Raw genomic sequence first — 22,253 nt, forward strand, 5'->3', positions numbered from 1 at the left:
AAAAGCAAAAATGCTTGCCTAAGTTGCAGAATTGGCAGTTCTGCAGGCTGCCCCTCAGCTGCAGAAATAGGAATGACCGAAAAAGGTTATGCGAAGAATGAGCTGTCCATGATCACTGGGGAAAAGCGTATGGGCAGCCCAGAGCAAAGCCAGTGCCCAGGCCGGCGGATGCTGAAGGAGATGGATCACTTTAGCTTGTATGTTGGCACATTAAAGCTTAAAAACCCCATTCTCTGTTTTCCAGACAGAAGCAGTCTCCGCCAGCCAAGAAACCAGCAAAAATATTTCACAATGGACGTAGACGATGAAGAAAACATGAGTAAGACGTGTTTATTTACACAGTAATAAATGATGTAATCGCTTCTGAAGGTGACTTTCTCTCCCTAGCACAGCGGGTGACTATGAAGAAATTTTGTAAGCACAAATTAAAACGGTTTCTTTGAATGTTTTAAATATGCTATAGAAGAATGAATCAGAGCTTTTGCACTAAAAGAACTTTTAAATACATATGGCTATATACTAATCTAGTTACCCTATGTGTGTTTCATATTTCTCTTCCAACACTTGGCTAATCATGCAAAATATTTATATTTCAAAATAGTCCGTAGTTTTGTAACATGACTCTTCCTACTTTGAACTGGCAATGAAATAATGATGACAGTTTTCTCACATTGATTAAACAGTTTGGTACACTGCAGCGATATCCCACATATGGGACTGACGCATCCCGCTGTGCTAGTGTAGGTAGCACAGAAAACCCTTTCTGTGCCCTGGCTCTGTACTGTGTGTCCCGGCTTTCCGGCTGCTCTTCTGCAAATTCCTCACCTCCCAAAAGACCCGCAGGTAGGGTTGCAGGTCGCCTTGTCCTTGAGCTAGGTGAGATTAGTTCAAGAGCAGATTTTGTGCGAGGTTTCCAATCCAGGTGAGAGCCTTTTGTGCAGTTTTAGTAGGCAGGTCATTAGGAGGCTTCCTGGAAATAAAGATCGTGATTACATGAGATGGTGAGGGAAGAGTACTGATTTGAAAGGTCAAAGGCCTGCCCCAAGTGTGTACAGTGCCTCAAGCAAAGATGTTGAAGACAGGACCATTTCTGTAGTCCGTAGTGCACAAACCATGCTAATGGTGGCCAGCATCGTTCTGGGCTTCTTGGGCTTTTTCACTTAGAATGGCTGCAGTGTTTGTGGTTTGCTTCTTGCCAGGGGTGTTAGTTATGCAATGCAAGATACCTCCGCGTTCTGCCATCACAGCTTTCATGCTGGCAGAGAGGTAAGAAGAGACCACTGGAAGAAGAAAAACAATCTGGAAGAGGGAGAAACGCTGGAAGTGCAGATGATAAGCATTAGGGTGCAGTTAGAGGTCAGGATGGGCAGACTCAGGGGGAGAAGGGAGAAATGAAGGAGGCTGAATCAACATACATAAAGTAAGTGGGGGAGAGCAGAAGCTGGAAGAAGGAAAAGCAAAAGGAGGAGCTGAAAAAAATCACAGTGCTCAGCTCACCACGTATCTTGGATGCCTGATTGTTCTCATTAGACAGCTAATTGTTCCAACCCTGGCCTAGTGAAGTGTTTAAATATATGTTTAAGCACAAAAAGAGTCAAATATAGTGACCATCTTAATGAATACGTTGGTGAAGTGCTGTGAGGCTGCTAATCCTGTGGTAGAATTTAAGATCCAATAACTTATGGAGAAAAGCGTTCTCACTAAAATATTGTTAAAAAATATTTTAAAGATTTTTGGCCTTTCAACTATTGATTTATTTTTGGTGTGTGAATGAGAGAAATGTTTTGTTGCTGCTATGCTTATGTGCCATGCTTGACTGTAATTTATTATAGAAAATGTAATAACAAACATGTGCTTATTCCCTCTGAATGACAGTGGCTAAATGCTACATCTCTCGCAATGTTTTTGAAGCCCAGCACTATAGGAGGCTTTAGAAGAGAACAGGTGAAATTCAGTTTGAAGAAGTTACAACACCTTTTTCTTGGGAAATGTTGGATTATCATGAAAAGAAAACTAAAAACCTTAATTGGTTTCGAATGCGTCATTTTTCTTCAGCTGAAAGAGTGAACTTGCCTGGAATGGGTCTGCTACCACTTTCTTTTTGGTATAAAAGAAATTTCTTCAGGTGGACGCTAAGAACACGTTAGCTGTTTGTTTAAGTGGCCTCCCTAAGGAGGACTTTAGAGAGGTAAGAGATGTAATTGGGGAATTCACATAATTTGAAGATAATTGTCAGATAAAACATGCTATATTCCAGTAAGGAGTAAATCTGAGCATGAACAAAAGGTGCCTTGCTGAGCTGAAGAAAATACAATCTCTTCAACAGTGACATTCTGTAAATGTCTTCTTAAAAAATATTCAGTTTTTGTCTGCTTCTGTGTGTTTTTGTTTTTTTTTAATGTTAGTGCATTCAGATAAGAAACTGTTTGGATTTATTGAGCTTTTTATCTTGTCAGGAGTCTGCCTCCATGGAGTTGGTTGCAGGTTTGGGCCATGCAGTTGTGAAAATTTAGTTGTCTCCCAGAAGCACATTTTCAGATGCCTTTTCTGTACTGTATTTTCTAAGGGAAGCTAAAATAACAACATATACTTGGATGAACCCATATAATAGAAGGTATAAGAAGGCTCTCATGCATCTGTATGTCCACACAAATAACATGAATTTGAAATGTTATCAAATTTATGGGAGAAATCCAAATTCTTAAGTTTGTCACCCTTGATTTTTGCAAAGATTTTTCTACTTTGTATCTTTTTATATTTTTATATCCTTTGAGATTGCAGAGTGTGGTATCAGAAGCTGGCTGTTAAAACTTGTATTGTTTTATGTAGCTCCTTTTTGGGGGAAGTATCATAAGGAAAAGAAGGTAGACATAAGCAATATTTGTAGATTGTAGTTATAAAGTTAGAATTTCTCTGCAGAAGCTAGAATTCAAATTGTATTCATTCTGCAGAAATTTAAGGCAATGACGATGTTACATTAACTCCCTTGAGAAAATACAATTTTTCAGACCACGGGTTTTAAGTACCTTCTCCTTTTCCTGTTGAACACAGAGAAGATGTGGCAAGAGATTTAGGGTTTTCTGTTTATTCCACCTGGGGAGGAATAACCCCATGCAGCAGTACAGGTTGGGGGTTGACCTGCTGGAAAGCAGCTCTGCTGAGAAGGACCTGGGAGTGCTGATGGACACCAAGTTAAGTATGAGGCAGCAATGTGCCCTTGTGGCCAAGAAGGCCAATGGTATCCTGGGCTGCATCAGAAAGAGTGTTGCCAGCAGGTCGAGGGAAGTGATTCTCCCCCTCTACTCAGCCCTGCTGAGGCCACATCTGGAGTCCTGCGTCCAGTTCTGGGCTCCCCAGTACAAGAGGGATGTGGCACTACTGGAGCAAGTCCAGCGAAGGGCCACAAAGATGATTAGGGGACTGGAGCATCTCTCTTATGAGGAAAGGCTGAGAGAGCTTGGCCTGTTTAGCTTGGAGAAGAGAAGGCTGAGAGGAGATCTTATCAATGTGTACAAGTATCTGAAGGGAGGGTGTCGAGAGGATGGGGCCAGACTCTTTTCAGTGGTGCCGAGCGACAGGACGCGAGGCAATGGGCACAAACTGAAACACAGACACTTCCATCTTAACATGAGGAAAAACTTTTTCACTGTGAGGGTGACAGAGCACTGGAACAGGTTGCCCCGAGAGGTGGTGGAGTCTCCTTCTCTGGAGATATTCAAAAGCCGCCTGGATGCAATCCTGTGCAATGTGCTCTAGGTGACCCTGGTGGAGCAGGGGGGTTGGACTAGATGATCTCCAGAGGTCCCTTCCAACCTCAGTGATTCTGTGATTCTGTGATTCTGTTGCTTGGCATTAAAGGTATTTTTGCAGCATTCTGAGTGTCCTAGAATCTTTTTCAAGAGTGTCTCCAGATATTATCTCAGTGTCAAATCAGATACCCCTGCAGTCGCTTCAGTACAACAGAAGTAAGTAATCTGCTTGACATAAATTCACATTTTGGCCTGTTCTTATCCATTACCTTATGGGGAAGGGAGAAGTGGTGGATTTTGCAGAACGCTTGGGATACTAGTGAGTGACTGAATTAACCTTTTTCTTTGATTATGTTTCCCATATTTTTTCTCTAAAAAGATTCTCGCAAGAAATGCCGTGATTTTGCTCTACCTCTGTTTTATCTGGAAAAACTGACTTTTATAGAATTTCCCCAGGCCAGTAAATGAGAGCAGCAGTATACAGGGTGGATAGAAACATCCTTCCCACTGTGGTTCAGCTAAGAGTCATCTAAATTTAATTAAGTGTGCTCCATATCAGACAGACAGAGTGGGGAGAATGTTACCTCTCAGCAAGTAAGGGAAGTTCCCCAGTGGATAAAGCATCTTACTTAAAGGCACTTTTTAATTACAGGGGGGAAAAAAAAAAGACCAAAACCAAAAACCAACACACTCAGCCAGAATGTTTCTTTACTAGCATAAAAGTTTTTATCCATCTTTCCCTTTTAGAAGGTTCTCAGCTTAGTAAATATCTGGAAACAAAATGTTTTCGTGGCAGAATTTATTTTTTCCACTGGAGATGTCGGCATGTGATACTGTCAGAAATGATTTTTGCCAAGGCACCTTCCATAGACATCAGTGAAACCTCTAGTTCAAACTGCCAACTGTTTTTAGTGTCTGGAGAATAAACTAGTCTTATAAAGAATGTCTTATTCTTAAGTTAAAGGTAGTGTTAACGTTTTAAAAAGCTGGATCCTGTTGTCAAGTGCTTATATCTCTATTTAGACCACTTTAAAATGCTGGATACACAACAGCTGTGATGGACCTCAAAGGATTCTCCAAAGTATTCATTACTTTTAAAGATTTGAAAACTTATTTAAAAACTAGTATTGGTCTCTGAAATTCTTGACTTTTGTGTTTGTTTCCCACTGAAAGCTGTATGACCTTACAAGGGCAAGACATATGAAGATAGCATATGGTCACTTGTCAACCACAATAAAAGTTAAAAAAAAAAAGAAAAAAAAGAAAGAAAATGGATAATGAAAAGCATCCATTACTGAATGCAGAGATTTTTTTAATAGTTCAGACTGTAAATTTTTCTCCTGCCAGCTCTCTCCTATGCATTGCTAATAGTGTTTTAGCATTTACAGTTCTAAGTTTCTTGCCTTATTTTACCTGTTATTTTGTTGAAAGCTATGATACCAGCAGCAAAGGCGTTAATACTGGGCTTCGAATCAGATGGACAGAACTTGAAAAGAGCGAAGCTGGCTTTTAGAACGTACATGGAGCAGTCCACATCTTCCATGAGTTCTGCTTTGGAGCAGTGAAATTTTATTCCCTTTGAGTACTGCTGTTCCTAACTAGAGTCACGATGGGATTCTCAATCAGCGAGAGCTTTCAGGGGTCAGGCTGCCCCTTCTCATTTTCTCTGAAGTGAGCAAAAGACTCCTGAAGGCTTCTGGTCTCTAAAACAATGTTACCAAAACCAAAAAAAAAAAAAATTGCAAGGGTACATCCACAGTGCATCTGGTTCTTTACTACTGTCTGTGGGGCTGCTTCTCCCGTGTCCAGAAGTGCACAGTGGAAATAAAGGGATACTGAGAGAAGAACTAAAGGGAGAACAGAATGAATAAGTACAGGTTAGAGTTTTTCAGTATGAGAAGGCCTGACAAGGTTGCAGTATTACAGAGATCTGTAAAATCATGAGCAGCATGGGGTGTTCATCTAGTATTGATGCTGCAGATGGTGGGTTCAAAACAAGCACGGGGAGATGTTTTCATGCAACATGTAATGAACCCAAGGAACTCATTGCCCAAGACTTGGAGGATGCTGAAGTGGTTTACATGGTCTTGAAAAGCGATTAGAAAAATTAATGGAAGAACAACCCATCAGAGGCACACTATCACTCTCTCTCAGGACACCCCAAAGCTGCAGCTCACTGCAGGCTGAGAGGTTGTTCTGGGGAAGTATCGCTATGTCCTTGCTCTGCTTTCATACCCTTCTCTTGGTGTCTGCTTTTGGCCCTTGTCAGACATGGGATATTGGGCTGGGTGAGCATGAGCTAGCAAGGCCGTTCTTCAGCTCTGCGCTGGGTTGAGAGGCCTTGAAAAGAGCCATTTCTGAATGGTGGGGAAGGGCTGGGTTGGAGGAGTTATTAGACATTGGAATATGGAAGAGGGTTGAACAAGATGACTTCTCTCTGACTTTCTCCCTAACAGGTGGTGGTAGTAAATCTTACTTTTTGACTAGTCTGTCAGCTGTTCTTCAGTTCTAAGATAATCAGGGGAACTCGCAACTGCTGGGCAAGACAGGCTAAGGAGGACTGAAAGCAAATCTTCACCCTCATCCTGGGAAGCAGCTGTCCTTTCTTCCGGTCCCATGATTTTTGGTGACTTTGTGGGTTGAAACAGATCAGAGTCCCTTCTGCTTCTCGAGGGAAGTCTTGTCCTTTCCATCACATCCGAGGCTTGGATTTGGATCTCCTTTGTGTTGTACGAGTTTGCCTACTCTCATAGTCTCCCAGCTTTGCCTCAGGCTGCTAGCTTGCTTTCTCTCCTAGTTTCTTCCATCCTGCAGGTTCTCCAAAGCTAATGTGCCCCATAACTCAAAGGCAAGGAGTAGTTTTCTTCCCTTCCTTTTGTTTTTTTTCCTGAGACAAGGGAAGCATGCAAGTTTCTTTCCTGCTCCCTACAAATCCCACCTCTTTGACAAGACATTGTTTCCCATGTGTAGGTAAAGAAGTGGATTTAATAGTTCCTCCGACTGCTGTACTCTGTACAAATTTCTGTTTTTAATGTTCAGTTGGCATATATTCAATTCATGTTTTCCTCTTCTGTTTTCCACAGATGTTGGTCCTATTGTTAGCAGTCTTAATTAAAAAAAAAGAAAGATACAAATGGAGGCTATGGTGTAATGTTAATTAAATGACTTCCATTTTAGCGTAGAAGTTGCATTGTTTGCTAGCAGACTCCTGATGCTGCTAATAAGAACAATGTTCCAAAATTGTGGGCTTAGATAAGATATAATTTTTAGAGATCACAGCTTCAGGTAAGAAACTCACTCTAAGCCAAATTTTAATGTTTTGTTTTATTTTACTTAAATTCCTTCAACGTAGTACAATGAAGAATATTCATGCATGAACACTCTGTGTTGACTGTTGCGGTCCTATAGTATTCATTTTGCGGACAATATAATTTGCGATTGAACACTACAAATGATTACTAAATTAAGGACATTTCTAGTGATGAAGCACTTAAGAGTATTTAGTGTTTCACTGTTATATTGATTTGAATTTAGCATTCAGTACTGTACAATTCTTTGCTATACCATCGCGACGTAACAAAATGTGTTCCTACTTTGGCTTTTTCTTTTGATCGTCTTTTTTTTTTTTTTTCCTCCCTCCCTCCCTCTCTCTCTCTTTGAGCACCGAAAGGAGTGACCTATCGAGCTTTTGCTGGAGGATGTTATAAATGAAAATTTAGTAACCATTCCATCAGCTTTGTAACCTGGGCGAAGTGGTGTGTGCACTTTAGCTATTCTTAGGGAAAGGTTATAGTGTGTTGGAAATTCATCGCTGTGAAAAAGAATTTCCACCTTGGTTTGCTCTAAGTTTGATTAATATTTATCACCTGTGAACTGTGTGGATGTATTATAGTACTAGATATTTTGAAGTCCTGGAACAGAGAAGTTGGAAACACTTGACCTACTAAATTTGCCTTTTCACTTGTGTATGCCAATATAAAGCACAAATAATTCATTTAAGCAGTTTCTTTACAGGGTAAAACCGAGGTCTTTGCAGTTGTAGCAAAAATAATTCTTAGAATATACGTGTGACATCATTACTCAAGCTTTCTACTTTAGGAAGTAAATCATTAAATTAATATAACGATGTCACATTGCTTTTCCATTAAAGATATCATCATTGTGATTATGCAACATTTGTCACACGTCTTGTGTTCTGTATAGCCTTAATGAAGGATCTTTATCATTATGATCTTTGGTTTTATCACTCTGGAATACCAGTTGATTTTTACTTTGCAAGGAATTGCAAAATTGCATGTAAATAACAAATACAATGTTTCTCAATAGCTGGCTTTGTGCAGACATATAGTCTTGTGGCACAGCTGAACTTAAGCATAGAACTTAAGCATTTTTTACAGCTGTTTTTCTGAGGAAAGATGGAATATATCTGTGGCAAATTTTAGTTCAAAATCTAAGACCATCTATCCAGAGAGAAGCTGAAGCTAAGTTTAGCGCGCTCTACTCTGCATTGCACTGCATCCTTGCAGCCTTATTTAAGAGCCTTTTTGATGCACAGAAAGGATGAGTATGTGTTTGGGTTCAGTGCAGATGAGCTCGGGCTGTTCCAAGGTCAGATTTTCTGGGAGAAGGATTCTGCTCTGTTGGGCATTCTGCCGGAATTAAACTGTTCTTGTTGCTGCCGCGTGGCGGGAAGTCAGCTGCTACTGAGAAAGCGGGCAGCCGTAGCTCCTTAGCAAATTATGGTGCGGTTGAACATTGAGGAAGAATGTCGAAAAGAATTGAATGCAGAATCTGTAGTAGCTAAAGAGAAATATAAGAATATTGGTGCACCTTCTGGTCAAGGTGCCTACAAAAGAGCTTAACTTTTCTTGACTCAGACTTTATTTATGTCATTTCTCAATTTGAGCAAATAAAATCACTGAAGAAAAACTGTAGCCGGAATAAAATAAAAGAATTTAATATCAATTTCCTGATTTTGGCCTTCAGCATCTGTTTTTATTTTACTTGTGGTAGTTTTTTGTTTTATAGGTGTATATTGCAAATAGTATAAACTGTATTTCTGGTCTAAAGCCTTTTTCAGGCCAAATGTAATTTATGAGTAAAAGTTTTGTTCCAGTGTGATTTGAATGCAAAATAAAAGCTTCGGTGTTTTATTGCTGTAGGAAGATACCAAATGCATAGTTCAGAAATCGCTCTTGAATGTTATTCCTTGAATTATTAGGAGATCTAGCTCTCCGTTTGTACTGCAGAAACATTAGCCTGTGAGCACACATCACTTAACCAGTTACAAAGATAGATAAAGGAATCTATAAATTTTGCATTTACAAGATCCTGCAACGAAGGCATTGTAAGTTACTCTTTCTGGGCACCACAGGTTCAAGCAGCACTGATGTTAAAGAAAACCGCAACATGGACAACGTTCCCCCTAAGGATGGCAGTGTGCAAGGCCCCGGGGAGGGGACTCAGCTCTCCAACGGTGGTAGCAGCAGCAGCAGCAGAAAGCGTCCTTTGGAGGAGGGCAACAATGGCCACTCCAAATTTCGCCCGAAGAAGAGGAAGAAAGCACCGGGCCCCGTTTTGCCAAAGAATGCCCTGATGCAGCTTAATGAGATAAAACCTGGTTTACAGTACAAACTTCTGTCCCAGACGGGTCCGGTTCATGCGCCCATGTTTGTGATGGCGGTCGAAGTTAACGGACAGGTCTTTGAGGGGTCCGGCCCTACGAAAAAGAAAGCAAAGCTCCACGCCGCTGAGAAGGCTCTGCGGTCTTTCGTGCAGTTTCCAAACGCCTCTGAAGCACATCTAGCAATGGGGAGGACTCTGTCCGTGAACACAGACTTTACGTCTGACCAAGCAGACTTTCCAGACATGCTTTTCAATGGATTTGAAACTCCAGTTCCTTCCGATGCTTCCTTTTATTTAGGGTCCAATGGCGATGGATCCTTTAGCTCTAGTGGGGACTACGGTTTGTCGACGTCTACTGTAACTAGTAGTCTTATGCAGTCACCTCTCCCTGCACCATCACCGTATCCATCCACAAGTGGAAAGAACCCTGTAATGATCTTGAACGAGCTGCAGCCAGGGCTGAAGTACGAGTTTCTCTCAGAAAGTGGGGAAAGCCATGCTAAAAACTTTGTCATGGCAGTGGCGGTGGATGGTCAGACTTTTGAAGGATCAGGAAGGAATAAAAAGCTCGCAAAAGCTCGGGCTGCTCAGTCAGCTCTGGCATCCTTATTTAACATGCAGCTGGACCAGACTCCATCTCAACAACCCATCCCTAGCGAGGGGCTCCAATTACATTTACCGCAGGTGAGGAGCCCATTTGCTTTTTGTTCATATATTTCGGTGACTGCCAAGAGTATCCGAGTCATTTGTTTTGAATCAGCTTAAAGCGTATTTCTGATGTTTACACCGCTTGCGTGTTTTGTTGGGTGATTTATCCACTTACGGCTTCTGTCAGCGACGTGAAATCATTGTATTCTGAAATCCTTCTGTTCCGTTGGACAGCAAAGAGGTTTTGTTTGTTGATCCTTTCAGCCTTAATCACATCACGTAATAAAATGCAAAGCATAGCTTAGTGCCCGCTTAAATTACAGTTTTTATCAGGGGAAAAATTGAATCATGGCTTTCTCGTGTGAGGCAGCTGTGCACAGATGGAGTTCAAGTCAGGATTTTACTGCTTTAAATAATTTGATTATCTGATACAACAGTTTTTACTAGAGAAGAAAATCATTCTCTCCTGCAAACCGAAATTGTTGGCATGAACGGTGCTGAACAGCGAATGTCAAGGACAGGTTAAGTGAGGCCAGCGCAGTGGTCCCTTGTACCCAGTACTTGAATAAAAGCCAGACTTTCAGTGCGTGTATCCAAGAAATGTGTGAAGAGTTTTAAATAACTGTCAGCTAAAGGATGATGCACTAATCAAATCAGTTAATTGAAATTTACAATTATTTTAGTCGACTAATATGTGAAAATTACTTTGGCAAGTAAATCTGGTAAGAAATAGTTTAAATCAAATAATAGATGAATTAGGCAAAGTATTGAACATACCAGACATAGACAAGAAATGTAAAGTAGCTAGAATGGAGTAAATTTTTAATCAAGAAAAATTCCCCCTTATTTATGTACTTTTGTTTTTCCCCAGTCAGACACCAGTAATCATTTTTCAAATGACCTCTTTCTAGTGCATCCATTGGCCTTTTTATATTAACATTACATATGCTTATCTCAATTCCAATACTTGCCTATTATTTTCTTGCACCTTTCTATATGCTTTTTTTAATGAGACTTTCAAGGCTTTGACCTTTGCTATCCCCAAGGATGGTTTTAGAATTTGTTAAAAATATAAAATATTATTGTCTAAATCAATGCATCATTCAAGAAAGTGGGATTAAAGAACATAATTTGAGGTTGTGAATATTTTAGGTACATTTTTCCCTCAAAATGCTTGGACAATTTGCATCATTTGGAAACTCATATATGCTGTCTTTTTATGTTGCACAATTATTGCATTATCGATGAACGTTTCCTGCATTTTCAAATCTAGGACTGTGATATTTCATCTAGTTATTTCTGTTTATGATTTCTCAGTAGTTTCAGTTAATTCAGACCACATTCTTTGTAGAGCTTTTTAAAAAGCCTGTGGCACCAGCCTCTAAAGTAGTTCACTCTAGTGATTTGCACAGTATTAGTTCTTGAATCAGTAAAATGGTCAAAATTGGAACTGCCATAAGAAGTGGGGAAGAATTATTCAGAGTAGCTTCGGATAGGTTTTAATCTTCATTCCTGATGTTGTGAATCACTATCAGCTGTCTTAGCCTACTGCACCGTAAAACCGACTATTGCTATGGGTACGCTTGCCCTTATGCAGGAGATGGCCAGGACATTCGAGCCTTGGGCTGCGTTTTTAAATAACAAAACAGCAACACATACAATCATTTTTTTTGCAGTGCTCCTATGCTGACCTTCATATCTATATTGTATAGAACAAAGGGTCCTTTAGGACCAGATTGCGTTTTACATCTGTTACAGGTGTGCAAAGGAATAGGCTACTCGGCTGTGGAATTACCCTGACACAGAGCATGGCATAAACTCAAGAGCGCCCAGCAGGCTTTAGAAGTAGTTCAGAAGTCTTTTGATCAGCTTGTAGTCAGGAATTTATTGTCCTTTCTTCACTTTGGTGTGTTGTGCTAATGTGCTTTTAATTACAATTGGAATTAGCTGTCAAGTTATTGGAATTGTATCAAGGAAGAATTCAGTCTGTTAGTAGTTAGTAGTTAATAAGGGACTTCAGCATTTGTGGGACTTTTTAAGGGTTTGTATTAGGTCTTGCTTTATTTATCTTCTTTATACTCTTTGTGGGTTGTTCTTTTTTTACACAGTGCTTATTCAGTATGTGTAAAGATGATAAATTTGGAGATAATCCTAAAATGAGCAAAGCTGCAAACACTGGAGAGCACAGAAGTGACGTCAAAGGGATAGGATGTGTTATAACCCTTAGACCAAATAAAATGGTAACTGGGTTGGAAAAATCGGAAGCTCGATGCATGCAAGGGGAGAAAAATCCAAGATACCAAATGTTCAATGGAAAGAGTAAAGGTATGATGTAGTCATGCCAATAAAGATGTTGGAATTTACTGTCTGAGTGGCAGGTTCAAAATGAATTTTCAGTTCAGAGCTGTGCGGTAAAAAGGACAGGACAATTCAAGATGCATAGTCTGAGACAGCATTACATTATGGATCTGAGAGTCAGTGGTCATCCTCTGCACAAGTCTAAGACATCTCTAATACGCTGTAGATTAGCTATATACATAGTTAATACGTTATGGTTAATTTGTGGTGCCTCATGAGAAAAACTGATAGAGTGCAAAGAATTTAGAGGAGAGAAAAGATTATTATTACTCTGGAGCTGATTGTAAATATTAGATGAAATGCATATCAGTTATTACACACCTGATAGCTGCAGACACTGTGGAGGAAGTTAAATTTGGAGATACATGCGTAAGTTATCAAATGAAACAAGGAAAGTTTACATTGGAAATGAGCTTATAAAAAGGACATTGGTATAGTCTTTTGGGCCGTGGAGTGGATTATCAAAGTGCTAATCCAGTGGCTTAATACATTTAAAATCAGTCTGTGCAAAGCAAGCATATCTGCTTATTTCCAGCTTGACCTTTTGTGAGGGATGAAGCAAGGTTGCCAGTGGTGTGGAGAATCTCTTTGCTGAGAAAGTGCCTTAAAACCAGTAAGTCGCTTAATATAATGTGCCTCAGAACAGATGAAGAAGTCCTGACGAAAATCAGGCCTCGTGTATGTATTGCCTTGGCATCCAATGTGTTAACGTGGAAGAGATTTCATCAGTCTTGCATACAGGGCTTTACTTTTCCAAAACAAAGAAATCAATCCGGTGAAACCTTCTGTATTAGCAGTAACAGAAAGCATATACCAAGGACTCCAAAATGTGCGCTCTTCCACTCCTTGCCGTGGAAGAAAATTAAATGTTTCAACACATCTAGGTTAATGTTGTTAAAATGTTTAAGATCCATGTTTAAGGCTTATCATGGATCTATAGAGTCTGTAGGCACTTAAGGTTGATGGGAACTGAATAGAGAAGACAGAGAAAGGTGAACAGTATTTTAAAATCTGCTCTGAAGACAAATGTGTCATGTGTCTATAGATGAAGTGTGGTAGCTATTGCAACCAGGTGTTTGCAAATTGTCCACGTAAAGTCCAAATCAGGTTACTGAAGAAAGGAGTATTTTGGAGGCACTGAACCCCAGGAAGAGCCATAGTGAGCCGGACCAAAGCTTCTTCTCGCCCATCGGCCTATCCCTGGTGCCAAATCGTCCTTTGCTGTCCCAGAGATCACTTGTTTTCTCTACTTTTTTTTTCTTTTCCCTTAGACATTCCCTGCTTCCCAAGAGGGCTGCAAGGGTTTGAAAGAGGTGGGCTGATGCTGTCACTAAAAGCAAAATCAAGCATGGACGGTGGCCAATACCAAATGCCTTGAGAAAACTGAGAACAGGGCATATCTCTAGCAACACTCCCCCAGCATATTCTTCCAAACTCAAGAATTTTCTTAGCCAAAAACGGCATTTTTCCATTTAAGAGCCCTTGATGGATTAGGACACCCTCCCTCCCCCCGCAAGAATTTCAGTTCTTTCTTGAACTTTTGTAAACTTTTAGCTTCCACAGCACCTTGTAGTATTAAGTTCTGCAGTTTAGATGCGGATTATGGGAAGAAGCATCTCAGCTTGTTGGTTTTGAACCTGCTGCAATGCATTCTGGTGTGCCCCAGTAATTCTGCTGCCTCCTAGTAATGCACTTTTCCAGGCGCTTGGTACTTTTTCCTGCAGTGTTTCCAGTGCATATTGTGCACTTTGTGACTTCTAGTAAAGTCTGCTGGTCCAGGCAACACCTGCTGCCAGTGGTTGTGATGGAAACTGTTCTGCCAGGATAGGTATCCTCTCGGGGCCACTGGTGGCTGGGGTTGGGAAAACCTTCATAGAAGCTTATCATGATATTTCCCAGATTTCCTCAAACTGTTGACTTAAAAAGATAGCTAATGAGTTGTGATGCAAAGGGGAAGCACTGCTGGGTCTGGAAACAACTGAAGAGATAGGAATGAGGGAATTGAAATTGTAAATATTGAATCTTACGGAAAGAGTTATTTAGATTAGTGAAAGCTGGAGAAGTTGTGAGAGAAGGCAACAAACTAAATAAATAAGCAGCATAATTGCAGATGAAAATAATTAAAACATCCACTAGAGGGAATACTTTTAATTATTCACCTCATTTATTGCAAATTCAACTTAGGGCAAAAAGAGCTTGTGTATCATTATGGACATACGTGCAAACAAAATGTTACACGGAAAAAATTGAGTGAGATCCAATAGTGTGATGGGTATTTTCACTTGAGGTACAATATTTAATCCTGGTCTAATTTGGGGCAGGCAGGGAATAAAAAAGAAGTATTAAAAAACAGAAACAATGTACAAGTAAGTGATGCAAGGGATCAAAGGTCTGGGAAGACTTCCTCTGGAGAGATGCTGAAGACACCTAGAGTGTTTAGTGAAATATGTTCAATGTATAAAGTTGAATAAGAATGTAAGAAATTCAGACCTGGTAGAAAGATCATACTGAATATGTTCATAGGAATTAGTGAGTAATGTCTTGAATTAATTGTGGTGGAATTAAAAGAGATAAAAAGATACATTTGTGTAAGTAATGAGAGAATTTACTGCCTGATTGGAGTTTCTTTAAATAAATATAAGAAACTTTTTTGTCATGGAGAACTAGAAAATAACTACCGTGTTTTATTAGCATAGATATGTTTGCACCTTCTCTGAGTTGTGTATGCTGATCACTGTCAGAGGAGAGAGAATGTGCCAGGCTGACCCCGATTTTGCCTACTGTGGACACTGCCAGTGCTCATCAGCTTGTGAGAAAGTTCACATGAGCCCTAAACTGTAAAGGTAAGAAGAAATAAACCTGAGGGAGAACATTTGTGCTTGAGAGGAAGAGGAAAGATCCCTAGTGCTCCAAAGAGTGCCCAGAAGTTTGGGAAGTTTTGGGTCAGTTCCCCGCTCAGATCCAAGAGTGCTGTCAACCCCTGAAGCGCCCTTGGTCTACCACCGCTTCAGTACTTACCAGCATTTATCTAGATGGAACAGCTGTTTTTGGTAGGAGTGATCTCCTGCTGAGATCTTCCTTCAGATCCAGACAGACCTGAACATTTTAAGGTTCAGAATATTTTAAAACATAGATTTTCAGGTTTTTTTTTCTTTTTCTGAAACATTGCTGTAAAATATTTATTAACTGAAATTGTTTTGTATATGTGGAAAAGAACTGGTTTCACTGTAACTTCCACCAGAGAAAGGAACGATGCACCCAAAATAGCTTTGAGCTCACATGCCTCAATGAGCAAACTGTCATCTATTTTGGGTCTTTCCTTGTTTGAATTGTCCAACTTTGAATAAATGAGTTAATACAGGAGAGGGTGGTAGAGAAACTGTATGTGTCTCATGTTAGGGCACTTCCTGAGAATGGGAGAGAAAAGTTCAAATTCTGCTTCAATTAATGTTTATTTATATGAGATGGAATAGATCCCGAAAGAGATATGACAGATCCACCCCCCAGACAGGTCAGTGGTCTGGGCTTGATGGGGAGGCAGAGCTTCAAGTCCTTGGATTTTTTTCTTCCAGAACCTGACATTTTTATCAGCCCCAAAACAAATTTGAGGTCTGCAAACTATTAAGTTTAAGTATGAAGGCAACTCTGAAGTTGTCTGGTCAGTTAGAGAAGTTCAGAGATTTCTAACGCAGTGTATTTATGGGTGCATTGGGAATGCCCGCATAACTACTTATTAAGCAGTTATTGTTAAGCAGCTGTTTTGTATCTCATTTTTACTTCTTCCTTAGGCTTATCAAGAATAACAGGCGTTGAGGATTACAGCCTTTAAAGTATATTTCATTTAATGAAGTGATTTTCATCTGGTGTCCTTGTCTTTAAACTGACCTGTTAAACGAGGTAATAAAACAAGAGGGAATATCTCTTTGGAAAGAGAAAAATCTTCATGGTTGTTTCTGGAGGCGATCCAAAGCGGTCGGAGGAGGAAAAGTTGAGCGTTGTGGCCTCTTTGCTTCCAGCGGCCGGGCTCCTTGGCAGGCTTCCGCTGCGCCTTTCCTCACCCACCTCCAGCCTTCATTTCAGAGACATCCTGCACCATTTTCTTCAGTTTGCGCCCCTTGTTACCTTTGATAATTCCTTTGCAATAGTAAGGTTCAGCTCTGTCAGGCTCCTTCCCTTCTGCTCTCTTCTGTCTCTCCTTCCACCTCCTTTCTCAGAATCCCTTTTATAAAATTGAATTCAGAGTATATCCTTATTAATTGTAGAAGCCATAAAAAGGGTCACTGAGGAAAGAGTTTCCTTTTCTTCTTCTTCTTTTTTCTTTTTTTTAATTCAGGAGACTAGCAGTTTAAAAATATTACTATGGATTTGAGAAAATGGAACAGTTAACCTCAGTAAGCTCATATGTTACATATAGACTTCAACTGTTACTGTTTTTACTCTGCTTTTGTGAGACTATTTTAGAGTGTGCACCCAATATAATAAGTGTATTCAGGTTCTAGGAAACATACGAAAAACCATAAAATTGATTGGCTAGTACAAGCTTGCTTTCTTCAAAACTTTTAAGAATCGCTGAAAAGATTTTCTGTCCCTAAGTCTGCAAATATATATGCAAAAAGCTTCTCTAGTGTTTGCCCAGAGATCAGCTTCGAGGCTATAGTAGCCTTAAATTAAGGAGAACAGAAAATGTTTTCCCACATGTAGCGTTGTCTCTTCTGTCTCTGCTGTACTGCCATAGCATCTGTCCGAAACTGGTTTTGCCCAGGTTGAAACTGCTAGCGATAAATGGTGATGGCCTGAGGATTTTCCATGCTTGTTTGAGCTGAAAATAAGATAACAAAAAATTATTGTCTAATCTGGATCTATTCCCTGATCATAATGTAGCTCATAGGGTAAACACTCGTGCTGGTATCACCTAGAAAGTTTATTCCCCAAAACCCAGGAGCTGAAGTGGACTGTAAGAAGGTAGGAAGAGCTTAACCCAGTGTTGTTCCCAAAGAAGGTACCTTTTGAAACGACAGCTTTAAACTGTTGTACCTGAATCTGTCAATCTTGATTGCCATGGAGGAGAGCCCAACTGTCTGCACAGTGTTTTTAGGGGAGCAGCTATCTCACCATTTTGAAATACAGAGGTTGGTCAAAGTTTTTTCATCACAAAACTATCCTGTTGGGGTATCTCAGGTTACCCCCAACCAAGTGTACCAGGAAATACTGCAGCTTGGAGTAGAGCGTTCTTGGATACCTGACAGTAAAGGCAGACTTTTTTCCAGCTATCTTTGTTAGATGAATGAATTTGCAAGTATTAAAGGTTGATTCTTCCCTTCCCTCCACGCCTTATGATCCACAGAGGCAAACATCTTTATCTAAAATATTTTCCAAAAGCAGCATCGACCTTTAATCGAAATCAAACCACTAGACTTGTAGTTTCCCTTTCCAGGACATTGTTTCACTATGGGAACACTACTTGCATATCTTAGGTGCCGTGATGTTTTTGTGGTTCAGTTGGATGTGGGGGCATGGGATGTAGAAGACTATGGGGGGAATGTCTAGGCTTTGATAATTAGTCCAGAGGAGTTCCATTTCCTGTGGTGTGTGTCCATGAGGGTTGCATTTTGTATCCAGGCAGATTTTTATTTTATTTATTTATTTATTTATTTATTTATTTATTTTTGCGGAGAAGCTTGAGGGAAACTATGGGTGGTCCCATTCCACAATTGCATATTTACAAAGCACTCTTTCTTCAATGTGACATTTTGCTGGGGACAGTTGAGCAATGTCGTTTAGTAAAAATCACACTTTCCTGAAAGTTTACCAGTCTCTTGCAAGCATTAATATGCAGCAAAGATATTCTGAAGTAATAATACTTACTGATTAAAAAAAAGAATCTTCTTTTATTGGGAGCTCGTGATTAGAAGTATATGACTATGGCAACTAATCCTTCAAGTTCCCTATCACATCAGCTCATATTTACACACAGTCCCATAAATGAGCTTCTCCTTTCTAATCTCTTCTGTGACAGAAGTGAGTTTGAAGTATCTCTAGTAGGGTACTCCACTCTTGACAACATGGCCCCTATGACAGATAGATAAACAGAAAGAAAACACCGTTGATTCTTTTTCTTTATTCTTTAGGAGCCCTCCTCCCCTGCCCCAGCATCAGCAAAAGTGCCTGCAGAGAAAAAGCGAGCGATAGGCAATAAAAACACGACATCTGGTTTTTATCTTGTGTTTAGCATGAAGGAAGTGCTTGTCCTGGTTTACTTCCTCCTTGATTTCAAGGTCACTGGAGCATCTCTCTTATGAGGAAAGGCTGAGAGAGCTGGGCCTGTTTAGCCTGGAGAAGAGAAGACTGAGAGGAGATCTTATCAACGTGTACAAGTATCTGAAGGGAGGGTGTCAAGAGGACGGAGCCAGACTCTTTTCAGTGGTGCCCAGCGACAGGACGCGAGGCAACGGGCCCAAACTGAAACACAGGCAGGTCCATCTGAACATGAGAAAAAACTTCTTCACCGTGAGGGTGACAGAGCACTGGCACAGGTTGCCCAGAGAGGTTGTGGAGTCTCCTTCTCTGGAGATATTCAGAACCTGCCTGGACGCAATCCTGGGCAACGTGCTCTAGGTGACCCTGCTTGAGCAGGGGGCTTGGACTAGATGATCTCCAGAGGTCCCTTCCAACCTCAACCATTCTGTGATTCTGTGATGATCTATCGCTATTCCTTGACTCTGCAGAGCTAGTGAGGCAGCACATTTCTAAGCTCTTCTGAGGAAAGTTACTGCTCATCAGTAGCAGAGGCTGTCTCCTTGAGCTGCTCAGCCAGCTGTGTCCCTGTAGTTTACATGTTTTTGAGACATGAAGATGATGGTAAGAAAACAGGCAGCAAAAGTTCCAGATGAATCAGATTGGTTGTGTCATAAATAAAGAGTTTTTGACTTACAGTGTTATGAGAAACGGTGAGATTTTTGTTGCCGTGACCATTATAGTTTCAGTAAAATCTCAGTCAGTGGACTTTTATTACTATTTTTAATATTTTGAAGGGCAGACAAATAGGCAAGTCCCAGCAGTTATTGCCAGACTTGAGTCCTCATCTAATGAGAAGATAATTTATTGATAAAAGCATGTCTATTCAGGCTAAAAAGTCTGATTCTCTAATTGTCAAATGTAACCTAAAGCAGATAAACACTCCATCTTTTCCGGTGGAAGTCAGGTGGGAAAAGGCTTTGCGGTGCTGTGAGGAAGTGGCGTGTCTAGAGTGGTGAGACAAATCTGAAATACAAAGTACTGCAACTTTGCAGGACTTGTTCTTTGTCGTCCTGCTGCTCTTCTGCCCACCTGAGGTATGTCCAGGAGATCTAGGGGAAACATGTTTGTAGGTGAGGTGGTATCTTTGTTGAGGTGATTGGAAAAAATGCATGAATTTTGTGCACCGATTCCCTTTATTGACTTACTGAGCCATAGCAAGCCACATGAAATGCATAAATAGACACAAGTGCTCTTAAAGAATCTACTATTTTAATGGAATAGACTGCTTGAGAGAAAAAGATAGTTCATATCTAGTTTAGTGGGTAAGTATTCCGCAGTTTCAAACCTATACAAGACCAAAATCTTGACAACTTAATCTGTAGACATTTAATAGTGCTTATTTCTCACCATGCACCTGTTTTTATGCAACTTGGATATCAGATCAATAACATCTTTTATATATTAACCTGTTTCTATCAGTAAAATTCTTTTCTTTTTTCCCTCCCTCACAGTTTCTTCTGTGTTGTTCACATCTCTAGTGGACATTTTTGTCTAGCTTGACTTCTGCTTAGTTCTTCTTATCAACGCTCTCCAGGGTCTTATTTTATAATTCATTCAAGCGTTTTTAGGTTTCTTTGCCAGCAGCTTAGTTCCACGTTGTTTGAGATGCAGCCCCATCCTTCTGCATAAGCTTACATTTTCCCAGAAAGACTCACTGTGTTCTCATTTGTATACTAACACTGTGGTTATATCTACTTCACCAATTATGTAAGAAATAATCTTGTCAGAAAAAGCTATATATACATATATATATATATATACACATACATACACACACACATATATATATATAAACCCTATATATGAGCATTCCACTCAATTACTTGTCAAGTAGCTATCGGAGCCTGTAATACCCTTTTATCAGCAGTACTGGCAGATAACTTGTCCATGGGTATATTCCCAGAAATGCCTAGAAGTTTGAGTTCCTGCCCCATGACAAAAAGCCTCATCAAGCGGTGCTGGTTCCCTATGAAATGGGGAGATTACAGGCCTCTGCAGATCAACCTCCATTTAGCCATCTGGACTGAGGAGCTACATAAGGAAGCAATGTTCAGAGATCCTGAAAGAAGCATTTCTGTACCTTTCCCTTTTACTACCGGTGGTTTTTGGCTCAAGGTTTTGTGAGCACCATTTCTGATACGCGGCATTTTTATGTAGGCAAGTGTTTGAGAAGACTCTTTCAGACCACGCTTAATTTTTACAAAGAAGGAATAATCCATATTTTTTGTTACCTGAACAGCAAGCCTTTCTGGCATGCTGATGCTTTGGTTCAACATGCTGCCCCTGAAGCATCTGTTCTGTTTGTGGTTAGGGTACATCAGTATTCGGAGAAGTTTTTCACTACTTCTGCAATAATATGTTCTCTCGTAACATTGATCTGCATGGTTATGCGTTGCTTGATAGCTGGTCAGCTACCAGCCATATTCTCCTGGAAGCTCAGTATGTCTGATGTAAAGCACAGTAGAAAATTAGGTATGATTTTTTAGAAATGAGAGCATGAAACTTGCAACTAGGAAGCATTATCAGCAAGCTACGCAGCGGGTTTGTGGCTAAAGTGTTGGAATGGGACTCTGATCTTTGTTCAGTTCTTTTCCCCGCGGTGGTCTGCCATGTAGCTGTAGGCAGGTTAATTATTTAAGCTACGTGTGTCTTAATTTTCCATTTCTAATACCAAGATGAGTATAGAACTGTTGGCATTTACTGTTTTGCTTCTTGTATATTTATTTACCTTATAGTCTTTCATCCTGCAAAGTTTCACTCTTATTTACTGCATTATATAAGTGCCGGGACTGGCACAATTAAATTTTGTGTCATTTGATCATGATGCTATCGTAGCACAGATTATGACAGAATTTTGGGTCCAGCGTCAGAAATACTTTTTTTGCATTAGTGAGATAAGAGTTTCTGAGTTGTAGTCTATTCAAATGCATCATGAAAATTCGTAGTTGGAGTGTTGGGGCTCTTAAAACCTGCAAACTGTGCAATGCAAAACATTGACTGAAGCTTAAGATAAATGCGACCTCTGTCACCGCTGACTACTAGTCTTTGTTTCCAGTAGGCTTCTGGAAAAAGCCGTAGAGCTCGGAAATTATGACACACAGGCTGTAGCTATTTCTTCCTTGGCTGCTAAAGCTCTCCCAGAAGGGAGTTAACATTGAGAATTCCTTCACGTTGTTTCTGGGCTGTCAGCTCTTACGGGCTTTGCAAAGATGATGGTGGAGAATCGAGCTGACAGTCTTGCAGCCCTCTGGTTTTTTTGACCCTGGCAATGTGTTTTTAGATACGATTATGTTTAAGTTTTTGTTTAGATTCAACTGGATCCCTCCACACAGATCTGTGTACTGTTGCCCATCAGCACTGTTGGTTTGCCTTGGACCCTATCTAGGAGGAAGGAGAACGGTGATTTTCTTCCATTACTGAAGGGGCCCAAAGGTAGTTAGTAAGCAGAATCTTCTCAGTCTCAAGAGTCCTTTTGGGCTTGATTTACTTGCCCACGCATGTGTTTAGCACCACATTCGATGCTCTTGGATACCAAAGACATCTGCATAGCACTGGCAGATAAGACACAGGACCTGT

The 22,253-nt window shown here is 40.3% G+C and overlaps 1 protein-coding gene across 1 annotated transcript in view; it reads left to right on the forward strand.

Annotated features, from left to right (window-relative positions):
• Positions 1–248: 248 nt before the first annotated feature.
• Positions 249–22,253, forward strand: part of LOC136996621 (double-stranded RNA-specific editase 1-like) — a 29,464-nt gene continuing 7,459 nt past the window's right edge. Inside the window, exons 1-2 of the mRNA XM_067317508.1 lie at positions 249–319; positions 9,124–10,058. Of these exons, the coding sequence (XP_067173609.1) occupies positions 292–319; positions 9,124–10,058 (963 nt within the window). The 5' untranslated portion in view covers positions 249–291. The remainder of the gene's footprint in view (positions 320–9,123; positions 10,059–22,253) is intronic.

Source organism: Apteryx mantelli, unplaced genomic scaffold, assembly GCF_036417845.1.
Source record: "Apteryx mantelli isolate bAptMan1 unplaced genomic scaffold, bAptMan1.hap1 HAP1_SCAFFOLD_61, whole genome shotgun sequence".
Taxonomy (NCBI): Eukaryota; Metazoa; Chordata; class Aves; order Apterygiformes; family Apterygidae; genus Apteryx; species Apteryx mantelli.